The 18,674-nt window shown below is 33.6% G+C and overlaps 1 protein-coding gene across 2 annotated transcripts in view; it reads left to right on the top strand.

Moving 5' to 3' along the window:
- Positions 1 to 18,054, top strand: part of atos (atos homolog atossa) — a 35,062-nt gene extending 17,008 nt beyond the window's left edge. For both annotated transcript variants that reach the window (XM_088031584.1, XM_088031594.1), the window contains 8 exons: positions 5,990 to 6,184; positions 13,423 to 13,598; positions 13,648 to 14,151; positions 14,205 to 14,879; positions 14,932 to 15,083; positions 16,924 to 17,096; positions 17,149 to 17,387; positions 17,433 to 18,054. In XM_088031584.1, the coding sequence (XP_087887710.1) occupies positions 5,990 to 6,184; positions 13,423 to 13,598; positions 13,648 to 14,151; positions 14,205 to 14,879; positions 14,932 to 15,083; positions 16,924 to 17,096; positions 17,149 to 17,387; positions 17,433 to 17,601 (2,283 nt within the window). In that variant the 3' untranslated portion in view covers positions 17,602 to 18,054. The remainder of the gene's footprint in view (positions 1 to 5,989; positions 6,185 to 13,422; positions 13,599 to 13,647; positions 14,152 to 14,204; positions 14,880 to 14,931; positions 15,084 to 16,923; positions 17,097 to 17,148; positions 17,388 to 17,432) is intronic.
- Positions 18,055 to 18,674: the final 620 nt, after the last annotated feature.

The following is an 18,674-nucleotide window of genomic DNA, read 5'->3' as shown; positions in this document are numbered from 1 at the left end:
AATTGGCGTTTGTCCCTCACTCCAAGCCAAATAGAAAATTCGAAGGTCAGCTTAAATTTTATTGTCTTAAACTGTGGATTGCAATTAAGTATGACATCATTACGATTAGCATAATATTCGGCCATAGAGGTCAGTGCGCAGTGATAACACTGTAATCAATAACCAACGGAAATTCAGGGAAGAAACATATTTTATTGCAGACACCTGAAAAGTTCCAGGTTTTTGCAATGACCAATTTTTTCCGGTCCTGCCTTTAACCGTTGCTTTGAATGAGATCTATCGACGTGTTGTGCAATAAGTTTATCGAAATTGTCACAAGACACGTTTTGTAACTGACCGTGGCCAATAAAAATTTGACCGTCACTGATAAATAATAATTTAATAATAGACACTGAGGGTATCTTAAATCACTTGCTCATGAAATGATTATTTTGCGAAGTTGAAATTAAGACCGAAAATTGATAGTTCAAGGTTAGACTAAAACCACAACGTGTTTGTCAAGTGATTAGATATAGGTTAGTCTAAAAATGTATGATAATAAACAACTGCTATAAATATGAATGAAATGGGTCCGGGGGGTATGGGTAATGTCTTGCAGGATTTTGGTAGAGAAAGAAACCAACAGAGACAGGTTTTTAATTATAGAGTTGATGATTTATTAAATTATATGGGTAAAGTTGAGGTGGCAACATTATGCAGATTGCGTCACATCCGCAGTATTGACATAATATTGACAAACTTGGAATGGGAGGATGTCCAGGGTACTGAACATTACTTCAGGGTCAGGTAGAAAACTTGGCCAGAAATTCGGTTATTCTAAATTACAAATTGACCTTTGCGTCTAAACAAATTTTAAATTTTACAGAGTGTGCTAGCGAAACTTAACGCAAGCGGCATTTTATTGTTTTGTCCACAACATTTCAGTTTAAAAAACACTCTGTATACAATTTTTCTGATGAAACAGACATCCATTGCACAAGTTTTGCTGTTGGTAATAAATTTGAAGGCACATTGCATGTTTTGTATGGTTCATTGTTGCAACTGTAATGTTAATTATATACCATGCGAGTGAATAAAAAGTAAAGTCGCTTTTCAACATTGTGTACGTAAGGTAGTAGGAGTATCATTTACTGTATTGTGACGATGTTACGTCAGAGCAGTAATTTTTTTAATTGATAGTTTTCAAAGTCATTAGGGCTCATGATAATGACGTTTTGTTGTAGGTACAATTAGAAGGAACGAGAACTGAAATTACTTATTTACACTGTGGAAAATTTCTAGATTATGTACATCATACAGCAGATGTTTAAATTAAGAAAAAAATATACCTACAATACGGAAAATGACTTTTAATTTGACATGTTTTCGACCAGCATTTTAATTGTCATCATATAGCTTACAAAATTCTATTAAATTTGTTTTCTTATGCAATTAGTTGAGTAACAGGGTGCCGTTAAGAACACCTAGGCAACGAGTTTTACTGTTTTTTGTATTATTTTTGCAATATTTTTAAAATTGCTACGCTCGTACACTAATGTTTGAACATGTCATTAAACTTTTTGTTTAGAAGTTTAGCAAGAACCAAACCGTTAAAAAGACTTGAAACGATTTAAATTAGGTGCCACTCAATAATATGTATCGGTTTGACAAAAACGGCTTGAATATGTCGTGAATCTAAAATTATGTTAACGATTGTGGTAATAAATATAAATGAGGAAAAGATACGCATTTACAGGTAATAGACCTCTAAGTGGAGCAAAAAATGTGGAAAATCTCAGAATTTAATAGTAAAAAGTTTCGTTATTTGAGTTGTTAAGTCCTAAAAGAAGCCCAAATTTTCACGTTTCAAAATCCTTTTTGTACAATTAAAATTAATAAATTCAATTCGATTAGTATCAAAAGGATCTGAAGCACCTAAACGATCTTAATAAAAATCCAAGAAACAGAAGCCATCTAAAGGATGTAAAAATGAATAAAACATAAAAACAATCTGAAGAAACGTTGAATCGAAATAAAAAATACGATGTGATCTGAATCATTTCAAAGATTTGAATAATTGAACGAATACGAAAGATCTATACAGATAGCTTAAAAAGTTCCAATTATACATACTTTAAAGGTCTTACCTTAAATAAATTTTTGCATATTTTTCGGTTCTAACGTCACTTATTTCATGTTATAAACGATGGGACAGTTTTATAATTTGGAGAACAGTAATTTTCTCCAGCGAATTTTGTACTCATAGAGCACGACAGGCTAATTTCCCGGTACCAATTGCTTGTAACTGTTAGAAATACGCACAAAAAATGAAATTTTATGCGTATTTATGACATTAACAATTTTCGCGATCTCTTTAAGTATGTATAAATTAATTTCATACCTCCGTAAGCAAGATAAGTTGGTATGTTTAAATAAGTTGCCGTTCTGCAATCAAAGTAATGCGCACGTGTGACCTAGTTGTCCTTAATTCTATCAATAAATAGGATTCTCCAAATTTGCAATGCGGCACCAGTTTAATTTGGTAATGCATCAAATACTTACTTTTTAAGGTATTATTTTAAATATTGAATATTTTACAAGTTTACATGTTTGGGGAAAATAGATAGGGGCATTTTAGTATGATTTTCTGTTCCTTTGTGTGTCTAAAAACATTAAAGTCTGTAACTAATAATAACCCCACCCAGTTCCTGGAATATTATTAACCCTTAACAGCCCACGAACTCAATTACGACCACGTAAAATCATTGTCACCGCCCAAACCCCATTCGAGCCCACAACGGGGTGATTTTATCGTACCCCAAAAATCATATAATCCACGAAATGATTATGCAAAACTAATTGTAAAATTTGCGGCCGTTAACTTCACAAGTTGAAAGTCCGTACCGCGACCTTCGTTTACCGAACCTGAAAGGTAAAATTGATGGTACTTGCGAAATGACCACTACGCAACCGCTAAATCCGCATAGGCCACGATTTTCTATGTCACGCACCTTGATTTTTTACAAAAGAAAGTGTAATTTGCCCGATTTCCTTGAGATCGCAGTAAGCGATTTTGCGCATTGCGATTTGAAACAAAAGCCGCACGTGCCGATGCAACCTTGATACCAACCCATCAGCTGGTTTACCGATCAGCTGTGCGTGTGGCAACGTGGTATTTATAAACAGGAAGGGTGAGTTGACCAATCACGAGCCGAGTTGCTGTATCGACGTCATGTGGAAATTCGAGGTGGGGATGACAATCAGCTGGGTCGCGAACAGGAGGTTGGAGGGGGCGACATCTGTGCGATTTTACAGGAGTTTTGCAAAAAGATTGGATTTAGGAGATGTAAATATTGTGGACGAGCTTTATTAGTTGTTTTTCTTATGTTTTGTAAACATTGGAGAGTCACATTATCGGGGAGCCGTTGTTTGTTATTTCGCTTTGCTTCTTGTAATGCGTTGTAAACAGACGTGAACAAAATCTACAAATATTATTAGATGATAAGAGTTTGTTTGAATGTTGTTAATAGAGTCTGAACATAAGTGTGAACTTGGAACAAGACCTGTTTTGTTATTGATTTCGTTTCGTTTACGCGACTTGATATCCCATCAATTAGCGGGCATTTCAAAAATTGATATTTTTGCTGCAGATCATGTTTAATGGGGTGGAATATGTACATTTCTAATTTAATGGGATTGATCGGGGAAATGCGAAGATGTTACATAATATTGATTTAGAAACATGAGCACATGTTTTTATTTTTGGATTTTTTTTCTGCAAATGGGTAAAAACATTTTTTTTTAATCTGCATGATGGAAGCTAATTAAAGTTCTTTTAAGCATCTAGTTTTGATATGTAGGCAGTTGGAATTTCTTGCATACTTACACATATACATTTATGGCGGTTTTATCAGCAGTGCTATGTTCCATTTTAATGAAATCGGGTAATGAAAGTTTCATATACTTTTATTACGTTTTAAAAATTAAACATAACTCTTAACGCGTTAGTAATTTCCACTTTAACAGCTTTTACAAAAATAAAGAAGACTTCCACTCGTTTACCGCTATAATGTTGTTTCTATGTAGAAGTGGATTACTCCAACGGGATTATATGAGATTTCCCAAAGGTCTTTTACATAAGGGAGTGCATGCGGCTTCCTCACTAACTGTATGCATAATTCCTCAATGCTGGTAGGTTTTTAATTCATTTCAGAGAGATTCGTACATTACCCTAATTAAACACTCCATTTTCTAACATTACCACTTTGTGATGATTCAGCAGTGTTTAATTTAAAATGAGATTTTTTTTTTAATTATCTGCGAGTTTAATAGTTGTTTGTTCCAAACTCGATTAAAATGGTTTCGGGATGAGAAAAATTGGTTTTGGGTAGGATTAATCAATCGGGTTTTCAATTGAAAGTACAGTAATCTGTAGCTTCTCTTTTTTTCAATCGATAATGACCTCGAGGCTCCCATTCAAATTAATTTTTAATGATGTCATGCTTAAATAAAAGAGGTAAATGACCACGCCGTGCCAGAAAGTTGATTAAAAATGGCGTTATGTAGATCTGATTTACCAGCGCATTGTCTTGTAAATATTTTGAAGATTAGTTTTAAGACAATTGTCCGAAATAAATATTTACATAACAAGTCCGAAAAGTGGCAAATTTCGCACGAGTAAGAATGTAGGTGTACGAGTGCCTTCCGTTGAGTTGGGTACACTATTTTTTTTGACCCTCCATCTATTTTTTACTTATTTAAAATGTTATTTTCTTACGACCCATATGAAAGTTTTACACAGTTAAATGGCTTTCATATGGGGTCGTAAAAAATACTTATAGGGTTTATGAGTCACTTTGTAACGTTCGTATTATAAAAAACTTTTACTTCTAACTGCTTTAATTCTTTCAAGTGGTAAAATTAAACTTCTGTAACACTGTTGGAATGGAAATAGTGATACGTATAAATCACTTCACATTCTAATTATTTTGAACGTTTAATTAAGTTCCAGACAAAGTGTAATCATGCATGAGCGTGACATAAGAATATGTTGTGACTTACCAGACGTGAAAATTTGATTTGTTTGGTTGCAACGTAATGAAAGGATGATTTTGAAGTGAAAGTGAATATTTGAGAGTGTGATGAGTAAATTCATATCATTATGATTAGAACATTCGACCATATCAAAACATTCAAAAGAGTCAATGAGTTTATGCATTGTAAGTTCGTTTTTATTACCACGTATTTGACGATTGATCCTAACCATAAAAAAGACATTAAATTTATAGTGAAACCGAACGAGAAGAGACTAATTTATCGTCAAGACGAAAAGCTCCCAAAAGTGTGACAGAACAAACAATTGTGAGCTTGTTATTCGAAGTGCTAACTTTTTTTATTGAAGAGCTGCAGATGACTCTGTAAATGGAGCACAATATTTTCCAGTTAACGTCGTCTCATTTTTCTAAGTGACCCTGAAAACTAGCGTTTCCAAGCATCTCTCTAATTTCCAACAGGAAAAAACCCATCTAGCTAATTAGAAGAATGCTTTCTAAATTTTCTTAAATGATGAGATCGTTAAAACAATCGGAAGATTATGAAGATTACTGTAATAATTGTTACAGTAATTAATGCTCCGATTTTTTCAAGAACTTTCTCCAACCTCCTTTCTCTGGAGTTTTTCTCTCTTCCGTATCGATTACGTGTTTTTCACGAAGACCGGTGTTCCACTAAGTTGACGAAAAGCTCCACTTTCGCTGTACATTTCAATTTTGAAATTGCGCATAAGTTTTAAACTGTTTTCACCACCTCTTTATTATTGTATTCTCTGCGTTTGAATTGTCGATTTTGGTGTGTCGGCCAAAATATTTTTCTCGCTTCTATTTCTAGCGGAATGTGATAGAAGACGAGTACGTAAATCCACTGATTTTCACGTGTTTCAACACGACGTTGTTTTACCCAATCTTATTTTCTCTTATCTAATTTACTTATCAATTTTAATTTTTTGTTCCAGATGCATAGCGCAAGTTTTGACACAGATATCAACGGTAGAGATGGTGGCGAGGCTCTTGTGGCGATTGCAGCTCTTGTTACAGAAGGGCGTATTCCTGGGAAGCTGAGCAGTAAAACGAAGGGATTCTACGAAGGACCTCATTGTCCTTTGAATAAAACGTCGAGAGAGCACAAGTGCGACCTGACAGATTTTCTGGTGAGGATTTGTGGGTTCTGCTCATGGTTTCAGAAAAATTGGTGTCGAGAGATTGATATCAGTTGGGGAGAGCGAGCTTTTATTTATTTAAAGCTCAGCTGTTTGACAAGAGAAATGAAAATAAACTTCTACGTCGAATCGATACGCGATGTTTCCAATTTACAAACAAAGGGGAGAGTTTTGCAATACATTTTAGCTGTATATTTACAGAATATAACCACTTTTTATGTGAACAAAGTTACAAGGTTGTTAATTAAAAAAAAAACAAGTAAAAAAAGCTTCCAGAATTAATTTATTTTATATGTAGTAATAACTAACTATAATTAACACTTTCTTACTGTTGCACTGCGTGCGCTGCGACGTTAAAATTCCCATTACCGCTCCAAGTTATGATATTCTAAGTATAGATTGCAGTTCAATAAAGGTTGAACATTCGAAAATAAAACGCATAAAAATATAAACTTCATGCTCCAGGTCTGTTATAAATCTGTAATTGCGTCTATAAAAATAAAGTTTTATTTGCTTGAAGAGTAAATATTTGTTGATAGGAATGCACACGTGTTTAACGAGTTGCATATATTTATTTGAATTCAGTGCACTTGTAAACTTGGTGTGAAAACAATTTTGAATTTTGCTATTATTTATTGTTTTCACATTGAAACCGAACACCCAGACAGCATATTTTTGAAATTAAGGTCATAATATTGCCTAGTCTGCTGATGAATTCGCATTTTATCTTGTTCGATTTATTATAATTATTATTATTGAACTATGATCTGAGTTTTAATTTAATTTTTTCACGATTGGATAATTTAGAATTTTGTTGATTGTATCTTTGTAAAAATGGTGGAGGCGCCGGGTCAAAATAGACGAAATTTGTACTGGAGCAGTTGAAAGTCATTTTTAAAGTCAAATTGCCTCCTGATTCAGAATTTGAAGTCTGTTTTGTTCTTTGAGGTTTGAAATCAGAGATATTATTGAAAAAATTAAGACTTGTATTATTTGTGTTGCGATTTTATTAAAAAATCAATGCCTTTAGAAATGACTTTCTACTTTCTTCGTACAATTTTGTGTGTCTTATTGGCTTTTAAAAATTTTTTTTTTTATTTTAGATTCCGATTCTCAAGCAATTGCGATATACGACTTTGACTTTAAATTTTGCATCCCGATTTGAAGAATGAGTCAAAATTTACATATAAATCGTACAATTGTTTATTTAATTTGGTATTAGATTTCAATATTCGGAAGGAAGCTCAAAATTTCAATTTGCTCAATTATTGGCTCTCGACTACAATAACGTGTATTCGTGGTTCTTCTTGATTAAATCGAAAAATTGGAGCAAATAATTTGATCCTAATATGTGAGACATTAAATCGCAAAGCTAATATTGCTGTGCCCTTTAGATTAATCAGCTTCATTGTATTGGCTCACTTATCAGATCCATCTTAATTAAATTGTGTCATGGGTTTATTAACTCACTAGCGAACACAAAGACCTTTTTAAATCAAACGTGCTCGTTAAACGAATAAATATAATAATATTCCCATTCCACTGGAGTTTATTTTCCTAATAAATTCCCTCGAAGTTACATAATCTATGATGTAGAACCTTTAAACTTATATTTGTTTTCCATTTATTATGCAAACTGAGTAAATTTTACCTATAAGTCAGCATCGCGCCGTTATTTCTCTCCATGCTTTGTTTTTTGTTTCCATGTATGTAAATTTCTTCTGGGAATAGATTTGTGTTGTAAATTTGGGAATACATTTTGGTTTTGCGGCATTAAATTTCAGCATCATTTGGGGAAATGGATTTTTGTTTAGGGAATGCAGCGAGCTTCAAATACATCCCAAATTCCTGCAGGATCTTGTTCACTTTATTATTGATTAGTGTAAATTCCCAACTTTAAAGTCTCAGTAGTTGCGGGCCTTCCATCTCATTACATTGAGGTCAAAGGAAGCACCCTTAAGAGGGTTTACAAGGTTTCAACTAATTTACTGCAACTGCCAGCACTTTTCATGCGAAGATTGTAAACATCATAATTATGTAAAGTTCGTGCAACGTGAAGTATAAATTTCTTTCGCTTACCTTCATGGCCACTGAACATTAAAGCTATTGCCAAATAATATACAGGGTGTACGAGAGAGAACATGTGGCCCAGAGAGAAAAAGACTAGTTTAATTGATCCAGTTCAAATTTTGAACCAGGGTTAACCTACCGTCGCGTTGCAAACAAAATTCACGTGAGGATTAAATGAACTGGTTCAAAACATTAAAGCGGGAGATCTACATTGTTTGATTTATTGTATTTCCCTGCGATTCTACGGTTGGCTACTCTGTCAATTTCTGGGTTTCGCTCTTAAAAGTGAACGTTTAGAGATGTTTTCTCTTGTGTAGAGCAGGGGTGTTTTCATAAAGTAAGACGTCTGTTGGAACGTGTGACGTCAGAGTGATGTAATTAACACTCTGAGATTCGCCAGAGTGTTGTTGCGTTTATGAACGGTTTTCGTGGTTATTCAAATGTTCGACAAATAGGAACATCACCTACAAAACACAATTTTTGCGAAAATTCATGACAAAAACTATACCAAACTTCTGATATCGACATCTCGCTTATTTTTTCGAGTAAACTTAAGCTATTGTACATCAGTGTACGCAGAATTTTCCGCAGATTCCAAATCTGGGATTTAAATTCAGATCCGACAACAAATAACTGAGGTATGGCCAATCAAAGTTTCGGAAAGTTGATTTTCATTTTTCCTCATTTTTCGTAATGTTTAAAGTTAAATATCTCGAAAACTATTTGAGATATTGAAATGCGGTTTGCGCCATTCTTTTTCTCGGTTCATTTTACGTTAGAAAATGTTCTCAAAAGCCCAAAATTCGATAGTCGATTTTTCGGGAAAAAAATTCCGACTCAAACGATGAAAATTTTTCATTTTTTTTGTTTTTGGCCATAACTTGTAAACTATTTGTCCGATCAATCTGAAGTTTGGCCAGTAGATAGATTTCGAGCTCCTCTTTCGACCGATGTATAATTCAAAGCTATTAAACGTCGTTTTCATTTTGAAAACATTGATTGAAAATTACTCTAAAATGATGTTTCCAAAACAGTTTTTGGCCAATACCTCGTTTATTTCTTAAGCAAACTCAACAAATTTAGGTCTCATATTACGCAGAATTTCACGCTGAATCCAAAAACATAATAATTTTCCATCTTTGTCAACAAATAACCAAGTTATGGTCGTTTGAAATTTTGGGTTGTCGCCAGAGTGCCAAATTTTTGAAGGTTCTAAACAATTCGTGCTCGATATCTCAGAAACTATTTTAGATATTGAGATGCGGTTTACGACATCGTTTTTCTCGCGATTTTTTACATAAGAAATAGTTCTTCATTTTTTTACAGTCGAAATTTGCAAATTTTCGCAAAAATTTATGACTAAAACTATGCCAAATTTTTGATATCGATATTTCGCTTATTTTTTAAAGTAAACTTAAGTTATTATACATCAGTGTACGCAGAATTCTCCGCAGATTCTAAATCTGGGATTTAAATTCAGATCCGACAACAAACAACTGAGGTATGACCAATCAAAATTTCGTAAAGTTGATTTTCATTTCTCCTCATTTTTCGTAATTTTTAAAATTAAATATCTCGAAAACTATTTGAGATATTGAGATGCGGTTTGCGCCATTCTTTTTCTCGGTTCATTTTACGTTAGAAAATGTTCTCAAAAGCCCAAAATTCGATAGTCGATTTTTCGCGAAAAAAAATTCCGACTCAAACGATGAAAATTTTTCATTTTTTTTGTTTTTGGCCATAACTTGTAAACTATTTGTCCGATCAATCTGAAGTTTGGCCAGTAGATAGATTTCGAGCTCCTCTTTCGACCGATGTATAATTCAAAGCTATTAAACGTCGTTTTCATTTTGAAAACATTGATTGAAAATCACCCTAAAATGACGTTTTCAAAACAGTTTTTGGCTAATGCCTCGTTTATTTATTAAGCAAACTCAACAAATTTAGGTCTCATTTTACGCAGAATGTCACGTTGAATCCAAAAACATGAGAATTTTCAATTTTTGTCAACAAATAACTGAGTTATGGTCATTTGAATTTTTGGGTTGTCGCCAGAGGGCCAAATTTTTGAAGGTTCTAAACAATTCGTGCTCGATATCTCAGAAACTATTTTAGATATTGAGATGCGGTTTACGACATCGTTTTTCTCGCGATTTTTTACATAAGAAATAGTTCTTCATTTTTTTACAGTCGAAATTTGCAAATTTTCGCAAAAATTTATGACTAAAACTATGCCAAATTTTTGATATCGATATTTCGCTTATTTTTTAAAGTAAACTTAAGTTATTATACATCAGTGTACGCAGAATTCTCCGCAGATTCTAAATCTGGGATTTAAATTCAGATCCGACAACAAACAACTGAGGTATGACCAATCAAAATTTCGTAAAGTTGATTTTTATTTCTCCTCATTTTTCGTAATTTTTAAAATTAAATATCTCGGAAACTATTTGAGATATTGAGATGCGGTTTGCGCCATTCTTTTTCTCGGTTCATTTTACGTTAGAAAATGTTCTCAAAAGCCCAAAATTCGATAGTCGATTTTTCGGGAAAAAAATTCCGACTCAAACGATGAAAATTTTTCATTTTTTTTGTTTTTGGCCATAACTTGTAAACTATTTGTCCGATCAATCTGAAGTTTGGCCAGTAGATAGATTTCGAGCTCCTCTTTCGACCGATGTATAATTCAAAGCTATTAAACGTCGTTTTCATTTTGAAAACATTGATTGAAAATCACCCTAAAATGACGTTTTCAAAACAGTTTTTGGCTAATGCCTCGTTTATTTATTAAGCAAACTCAACAAATTTAGGTCTCATTTTACGCAGAATGTCACGTTGAATCCAAAAACATGAGAATTTTCAATTTTTGTCAACAAATAACTGAGTTATGGTCATTTGAATTTTTGGGTTGTCGCCAGAGGGCCAAATTTTTTAAGGTTCTAAACAATTCGTGCTCGATATCTCTTAAACTATTTCAGATATTGAGATGCGGTTTACGCCATCGTTTTTCTTGCGATTTTTTACATAAGAAATAGTTCTTTAATTTTTTTACAGTCGAAGTTTGCAAATTTTCGCAAAAATTTATGACTAAAACTATGCCAAATTTTTGATATCGATATTTCGCTTATTTTTTAAAGTAAACTTAAGTTATTATACATCAGTGTACGCAGAATTCTCCGCAGATTCTAAATCTGGGATTTAAATTCAGATCCGACAACAAATAACTGAGGTATGGCCAATCAAAATTTCGGAAAGTTGATTTTCATTTTTCCTCATTTTTCGTAATTTTTAAAGTTAAATATCTCGGAAACTATTTGAGAAATTGAGATGCGGTTTGCGCCATCGTTTTTCTCGGCTCATTTTACGTTAGAAAATGTTCTCAAAAGCTCAAAATTCGATGGTCGATTTTTCGCGAAAAAAAATTGCGACTCAAACGATGAAAATTTTTAATTTTTTTTATTTTTGGCCATAACTTGTAAACTAGTTGTCCAATCAATCTGAAGTTTGGCCAGTAGATAGATTTCGAGCTCCTCTTTCGACCGATGTATAATTCAAAGCTATTAAACGTCGTTTTCATTTTGAAAACATTGATTGAAAATCACCCTAAAATGACGTTTTCAAAACAGTTTTTGGCTAATGCCTCGTTTATTTATTAAGCAAACTCAACAAATTTAGGACTCATTTTACGCAGAATGTCACGTTGAATCCAAAAACATGAGAATTTTCAATTTTCGTCAACAAATAACTGAGTTATGCTCGTTTGAATTTTTGGGTTGTCGCCTGAGGGCCAAATTTTTGAAGGTTCTAAACAATTCGTTCTCGATATCTCGGAAACTATTTCAGATATTGAGGATGCGGTTTACGCCATCGTTTTTCTTGCGTTTTTTTACATAAGAAATAGTTCTTTAATTTTTTTACAGTCGAAATTTGCAAATTTTCGCAACAATTTATGACTAAAACTATGCCAAATTTTTAATATCGATATTTCGCTTATTTTTTAAAGTAAACTTAAGTTATTATACATCAGTGTACGCAGAATACTCCGCAGATTCTAAATCTGGGATTTAAATTCAGATCCGACAACAAATAACTGAGGTATGGCCGATCAAAATTTCGGAAAGTTGATTTTCATTTTTCCTCATTTTTCGTAATTTTTAAAGTTAAATATCTCGGAAACTAAGTCAATTATTACGCATAAAATGTAAACATTTCCTTTTAATTTGTGTATTTTTTGTATTTTAAAAATTCACAAATCCAGCTGTCACTTTGAACACCGGCTTATTCCACCTCTGAACCTGGCTTAGTTTAACACCGTGCTAACTTGTATTTGAACCACTCAAAAATGTTTGTGCAACGCAAAAATCATTTAAGCCTGGGTTAAGTCAGATTTGAACTGGTTCAAATTTTGAACCGTATTTCTGCAACCGGCCCTTATGGAGGCAACAATTCTGAACCAAAATTTCTAAACAAAAATTTTATAGCTCAAAAAATAATCGAGTGAAGACGGAAAAACTGTAGCAATCTAGAAGCTGCACAGAATTTGAAAATCGGTAACTATGGACACACACTATCATCCATTGGTCAGGCGAACATTACACTCTCGTTGCCTAGGAAATTGGGATGGCTTTTTACTCCCTCCCTTGCTCTCTGGGTCATGAGATCTGGGACACCCTGTATAAATCACACAAAACAACATTCTTTGAGATAAATTAAAATCCAACAAAACTAACGGGGATGTGCTGTCAAAAGCGTAAATAACATCCATCCTATGTGAACCGTATCGAGGTTTTTATTGCACCGATATTTTATCGGACACTCATAAAATGTGCATGCATGTTGGAATTATTGCTCTCAGTAGTTTACAAATTTTAACTTGACTGAGCATGCACAATCGGGTTTAGTGCAGAAATAAAAAGTCCATCAGCAAAAGTGATCGTTTGAATCTTTTTCTTTGAACGTAAATTTTGACGACAGTTTCTGCAAATAAAAAACTTCGACAATTTGATTATAAAACTATGAAGGCTAAAACGCAATACTCTCTCCTACTAATTTTCTTACAAAGTTACATGCTTCGTTTCGAGTTCTCCCACTCGTTTTTATTGTCCAATGCCCTTCGAAGTTTTGTAATTAAAGTTGATGGTATTCCCTGTTTGTTCCAGTGTTCTAGTTACGAAAATGTCCGTGGCGAAGTTTTAAATTTATGGAAGAAAAACATTCCTGTCTGTTTAGAAGTACTCCTGACTTGTTCATGCAAAAACGACTTGACTATAAAATCCGAAACTTGTGACGACGACTTCCTTCTGGAAAAATGGTACTTCAGTATCAATTACAGAAGGTAACCAACTTAAGTTTGATTAGAACTTTTATTGATCGTTTTTTTGCAGAAGTGCCGAACCGCTCTTTTTTAACTTTGTCCAACTCATGAACGCGATCCGGTCCCAACTATACTTCTCTCAATTGACAGCTTGGTTAACAGTCCAAGATGAAAATAGTCCGATTACAATCACCAATAAGAATATTCGTTACCGTCTAACACTTCCGGGGGAGACTTTCGAATCTGCGAATTTTACTTCTTCGGCGGTGAAACATGATTTTCCTCTAACAGATATCGGCAACGGTTTTACGGCATCAGTGTCTTTTTTGAGTTTACCGAGGATGGCGACATTACCTGGTTTTATGTGTCAGAAGTGTGCTCCAAAGCCGGTTACCATCAGTGAGAAGAATAAAATGAATGGGCTTGTAGACGACCGAATGCATACTGTGTGCACCCTGAAGGGAAAACATCGTTGTGAAGACTTCGAGGATGTGGAGAACTTGAAGAATAACAAAGCAGCTGCGTTTAAAAGATTTTGTCAAAATGGGAAGAAGGAGTGTCCATCCACCTCCAGGTAATTGTTTTTGGTGTCATCCTCTTTGTTTAACTAATATTTTACTGTTGCAGACCAAAACTGACTGTTGACATCTACAAAGCGAATTTCTACCACGTGCAAGGGTCGTGCCGCAATTTCCAACAGTTGCAAGCCGAGCGGAATCTTTTAAACAGCCATAAAAATGATCTCACTGTGGTGCAGGACAAAGGGAAGCTCTTACTCGACGCCATCGAGAGGAGCGGTCTCAAGAGTACAAACGATAGATGCGTGCGAGATGGTGATAGAAGAAGATGTGATGAAACTTGTGTTCAAAACGGACGAAAGGATGAAAGTGATAATGGATCTTGTGATATGAGCGAAAGTGATATTTCTAGTATTAAGGCAAAAAGCAAATATGACGTAGATGTAGATTTTTGTGATAGTCCAATTCCTAGATTGAGACATAAAAAAATCAGAGACATTGTCAACATCGACCATGCAATAACGAAAGGAATCAGAAAAAAACTGACATTCGGCGAAGAAGCAGATTGGGATGACAAACCTGAAAAAATCGACAGCAAATGTGAGGTTGAAATACCAACAGCGTTAGAACAAGCGAAGTTTAGGAAAGAACTTGACAATGCAGCGTCGATGGTTTTCCACTCGAGAACTGGTTTACCATTAACAAGCAGCCCAGCACCGGTAAGAAGAGGAAAGACGTGCTTCGACTTTGATTCTTCAATCAATTCTGTTTCAGCTATCAAAAGGTAACATCAACAATAATACATTTTGATATTACAATTTTTCCTATGTTTACAGCGCCTTATTTCCAACCAGCTTTTCAACGGATGACGAAAGCGAAAGTGATGGCAGCATCGTCTCGCCCTGCAGTCCTGAAACTAACGCAGTTCCAAAAAGGGAGCTGTCGCCTGTCAAGTTTCGGAGAAAAGGGCATGCTGCTAACTTGTTAGGTTGGTTTCATATTTCTGATCCGTCTTGCCTTTACTTCCAACTTCTGAAACATGCAATTTTTGACACATTTTGGCTCGTGAAGTTGGTATTGTAATATGAAGATCTCTTGAACGCTCGACAGAGAATAAATAGTTTTGAGTAAATTGTTGAAAACTCAAGAATGAGAAGTTTCAAAGCGCACGGAATTACTTCGTGACTTTTGTGATCAGTAAATGTGATATTTTTTTTAATGTCTAGACGTGCAGCAAGGTTGGTTTGACGGATATCAGCTTTGAAATCAACATATTTAATGGGTTTTTTTCGGGCAAAGAAATATCACGTGTCTACAGTAGACATCAGTTTCTCCACTTTAAAGAATTTGTATTTTTATATGTTAATAAATTTTATTTTATTGTTCGATCTTCATTTTTTAGCTTAAAAGTTTAGGTATATAAATTTTGGATTTAGTCATAGTCATCTTTTCGACAAAATTTGAGTTTTTTGTTTGTTGTTTTGTGTTTGATACGTATAAAAAAATTCTATATTTTAAAAAATTCATGAATTCAAAAACTCAAAGATCACAATGAAATGTCTTCATTTTTGTTATGGCATGGTATCAATTGTTATACTTTTAACCAAGTCATATGAAACTACATGCTATAATACCATTTGCTCCTAGTATTATTATTTTTTATTGAAAACGATTTTTTATTTTATGGTGTTAATTAATTTATTTAAAATTAATTTAGTTGACGAGACGGGCAATGCATAAATGAATAGTTTAATTTTTAATACACACTACATATTTATAAAATCTCCTCAAATTAAATATTAGTTTTAGATAAAGAATGATACGAGAATTTTTTTATACATCAATTTTACTTTAAATGTTTAATTTAATTATTATTTAATTAATTATTAGTTATTTTTTATAGTAGATAATGCGTGGAAATTTTTTAAACTTTTCTGACTGAAAAATTTTTAGAAAAAACGTATAATTTGTTAATTTAAAATTAATGAAAAAGTCTTTTCTATATTGCAATGTTAAAAAAGAAAAAAAAACATAATAAGTCAATAATCATTTTTTTGGTTGAAGAATGCATAAAGAAAAAATTTTTGTTCTATAAAAGCAAAACATGGGAAAAACGATTAGATCTAACAATGATGGGAGAATTAGTTTTGTCAATAAAATATCCACAAAATTTCTATAACTATTTATGAAATATTCGTAGAAAAAGTGTCAAAATTTCGCTAATTTAAGGACTATTTGATTTATTTAAATCGTAATATGCTGTTGTAACATCTATTTCCGCATTCGTTTTGAATGCGTTAAGAGACCATTTCCGCATCGGATGCGTTAATAGTTTCATTACCATAGCAACACAGGAATTTTGTTTCAAATTATATTTAATATGCAAATCAGAAAAAAATTGCATAAAAAACTCGTTTTTTGATATACTATGACCACAAAAATTGAAAATTTAGCGTCGAAATGATAGTTTCTACTAGATTTATGCAGAATCTTCCAATTTTCAGAAGATTCTCGGATCTGCCGACTTCATATGTTGCAATTCTGGCATTTATCCGCCACCTTTGAGAGCAAATATTAAACCGACATTGTTCTATTTGATGATGATATAACATTAAAACTCGGGTTTACAGGTTTTGTGTTTTATGACACCTGCATCCATGTTTTTATAGCATATCATTAAGATCCTGCATTAAAGACTATTCGAGGTTTTGGGCTTTATATCACATCTTGCTATTGCAATACAGAAAGTGGAGTAATGTGTGCAAGTAATTAAAAAAATTAATGATGAGGGAAATTGGTCGTTTTAATGAAATATCTTGCCATTTCAGGAAGTTTCGAGGAGTCGGTATTAAACGGCCGTCTTGAACCAGTTTCAACCGTCCATGGCTTCACTGCTGAATTAGGGGCCAGTGGTTCTTTCGTTCCTAAACATCTAGTTGTTCCCGTTACTGTATTTTTTTACACCTTGGGTGATAACGACAAAGTTTCATCTCCATACTTGGTACTTAGTGACTAATTATGGATTGTCATCTCGAATAACGGAACATTTTTAGAGCCACATAAACCTAGGTAAAAAAGGTTACAACGTCCCCAAATCCGGAACCATACAAGTTACCCTGTTCAACCCACTTGGTACTGTTGTCAAGATGTTTGTTATTATGTATGACCTCAGCGATATGCCGCCCAATTCCCAGACTTTTATCAGACAGAGGACTTTATACATGCCCACCAACTGCAAGGACGAAAACGCAGAATGGGGGCCCAAGTGGTTGCGCTACCTCATTCATTTACGGTAAATGACACAGTTTTTTTTTATCTGTACTAATTTTTGGTGTAGGTTCATCAGTTCGAAGTCGGGCAAGATTTACTTGCATAGCGACATCAGGATGATCATTTTCCGTAAAAGTGACATGGATACGGCCACTGCCCATGGAATCGACTTGAGTTATGAACTCCGCAGTTTCACTCATATGCCAGTCAATCCTAGGTTTTCACCAAGGAAGTAACTAGAAGTCAAATTAGAAGAATCACGAATTTCCAGAAATGTATTCAATCTACATTATCATATTTGCTGTTCGTTATTTAGTTGTTTCGTGCAGAGTGATGGATAGAGGTTTCTTTGCGAAAATTCGTTAGAAAAATAGCTCAGAACTGCCATTGTTGTAAATATATGTAAATATTGATTTTGTTTGGAATTTTTAAGGACAATACTGGTCAAACCATGTTTCCTTTCGTTTTCCTTTTTTTGAAAAACTTTAGAATTTAGGCGTTGATTATTTTCTAACTGTGGAATTGGCAATTTAAATTTTTAGAGTAGCACCAGTATCTACATTATATTGACAACATTATTATGAAAGTTATGATTATACAAGTATCAGAGATATTTATTATTATACATGATCATAGAATTATACTAATTTTGTATTAGTCATTGAAAATAAATGTGTGAAAAATAAAAACGTTTTTATTTCTGAAAATAATACACTCAAAACATATTTGGTTTCTCTTTAATTTCTTCATAAATTCGTTTCTCAATCAAAGGCAATGAAAGTCTATCATCTTCCATATTACAACTAACATACACAGTCTTGTTAAGCTTCTTTGATAGTCTTTGAGCTACACCTTTCGATACTTCGTCCATAAAATCCCCAAGTAATCTCGTTGAAATTGGCTGACTGTCATAACGGTTCATTAAAGCCACAAACACATTGATGAGTTGCATGTTATCCTTATCATTTATAAAAACAAGTAAAGAGTCTATCATTTTGATCACTTGGTATACAATCTTTCTTTCGGAAACTACTGAACTAAATTTGTGCAAGGTAAAATTTGAGGTTACATACTCCACTTCGCTGTTGTCATTGCTGGTTGATTCGGATTTTTTTACAGACATTCTTGATTCTAAAATGGTACTATTAACTGCTGAAATGGGGCAAATAAAAGTTACCTTAACAAAATAGCATGAAGTTAAACGTCACGAAAAAACAGAGGTTATGTTTGATTAACAAACTGTCATGAAATGTGTTGTTCTCTTCCAGTGGCGTATCAGTCAGTCAAATAAAAGGGTGTTAACCAATGC

Source organism: Gnatocerus cornutus, chromosome 1 (genome assembly GCF_029298725.1).
Source record: "Gnatocerus cornutus isolate USDA-ARS CGAHR chromosome 1, icGnaCorn1.1, whole genome shotgun sequence".
Classification (NCBI taxonomy): domain Eukaryota; kingdom Metazoa; phylum Arthropoda; class Insecta; order Coleoptera; family Tenebrionidae; genus Gnatocerus; species Gnatocerus cornutus.
Note: the sequence above shows the minus strand (reverse complement) of the source record. Positions and strands in the feature narration are given on the sequence as shown.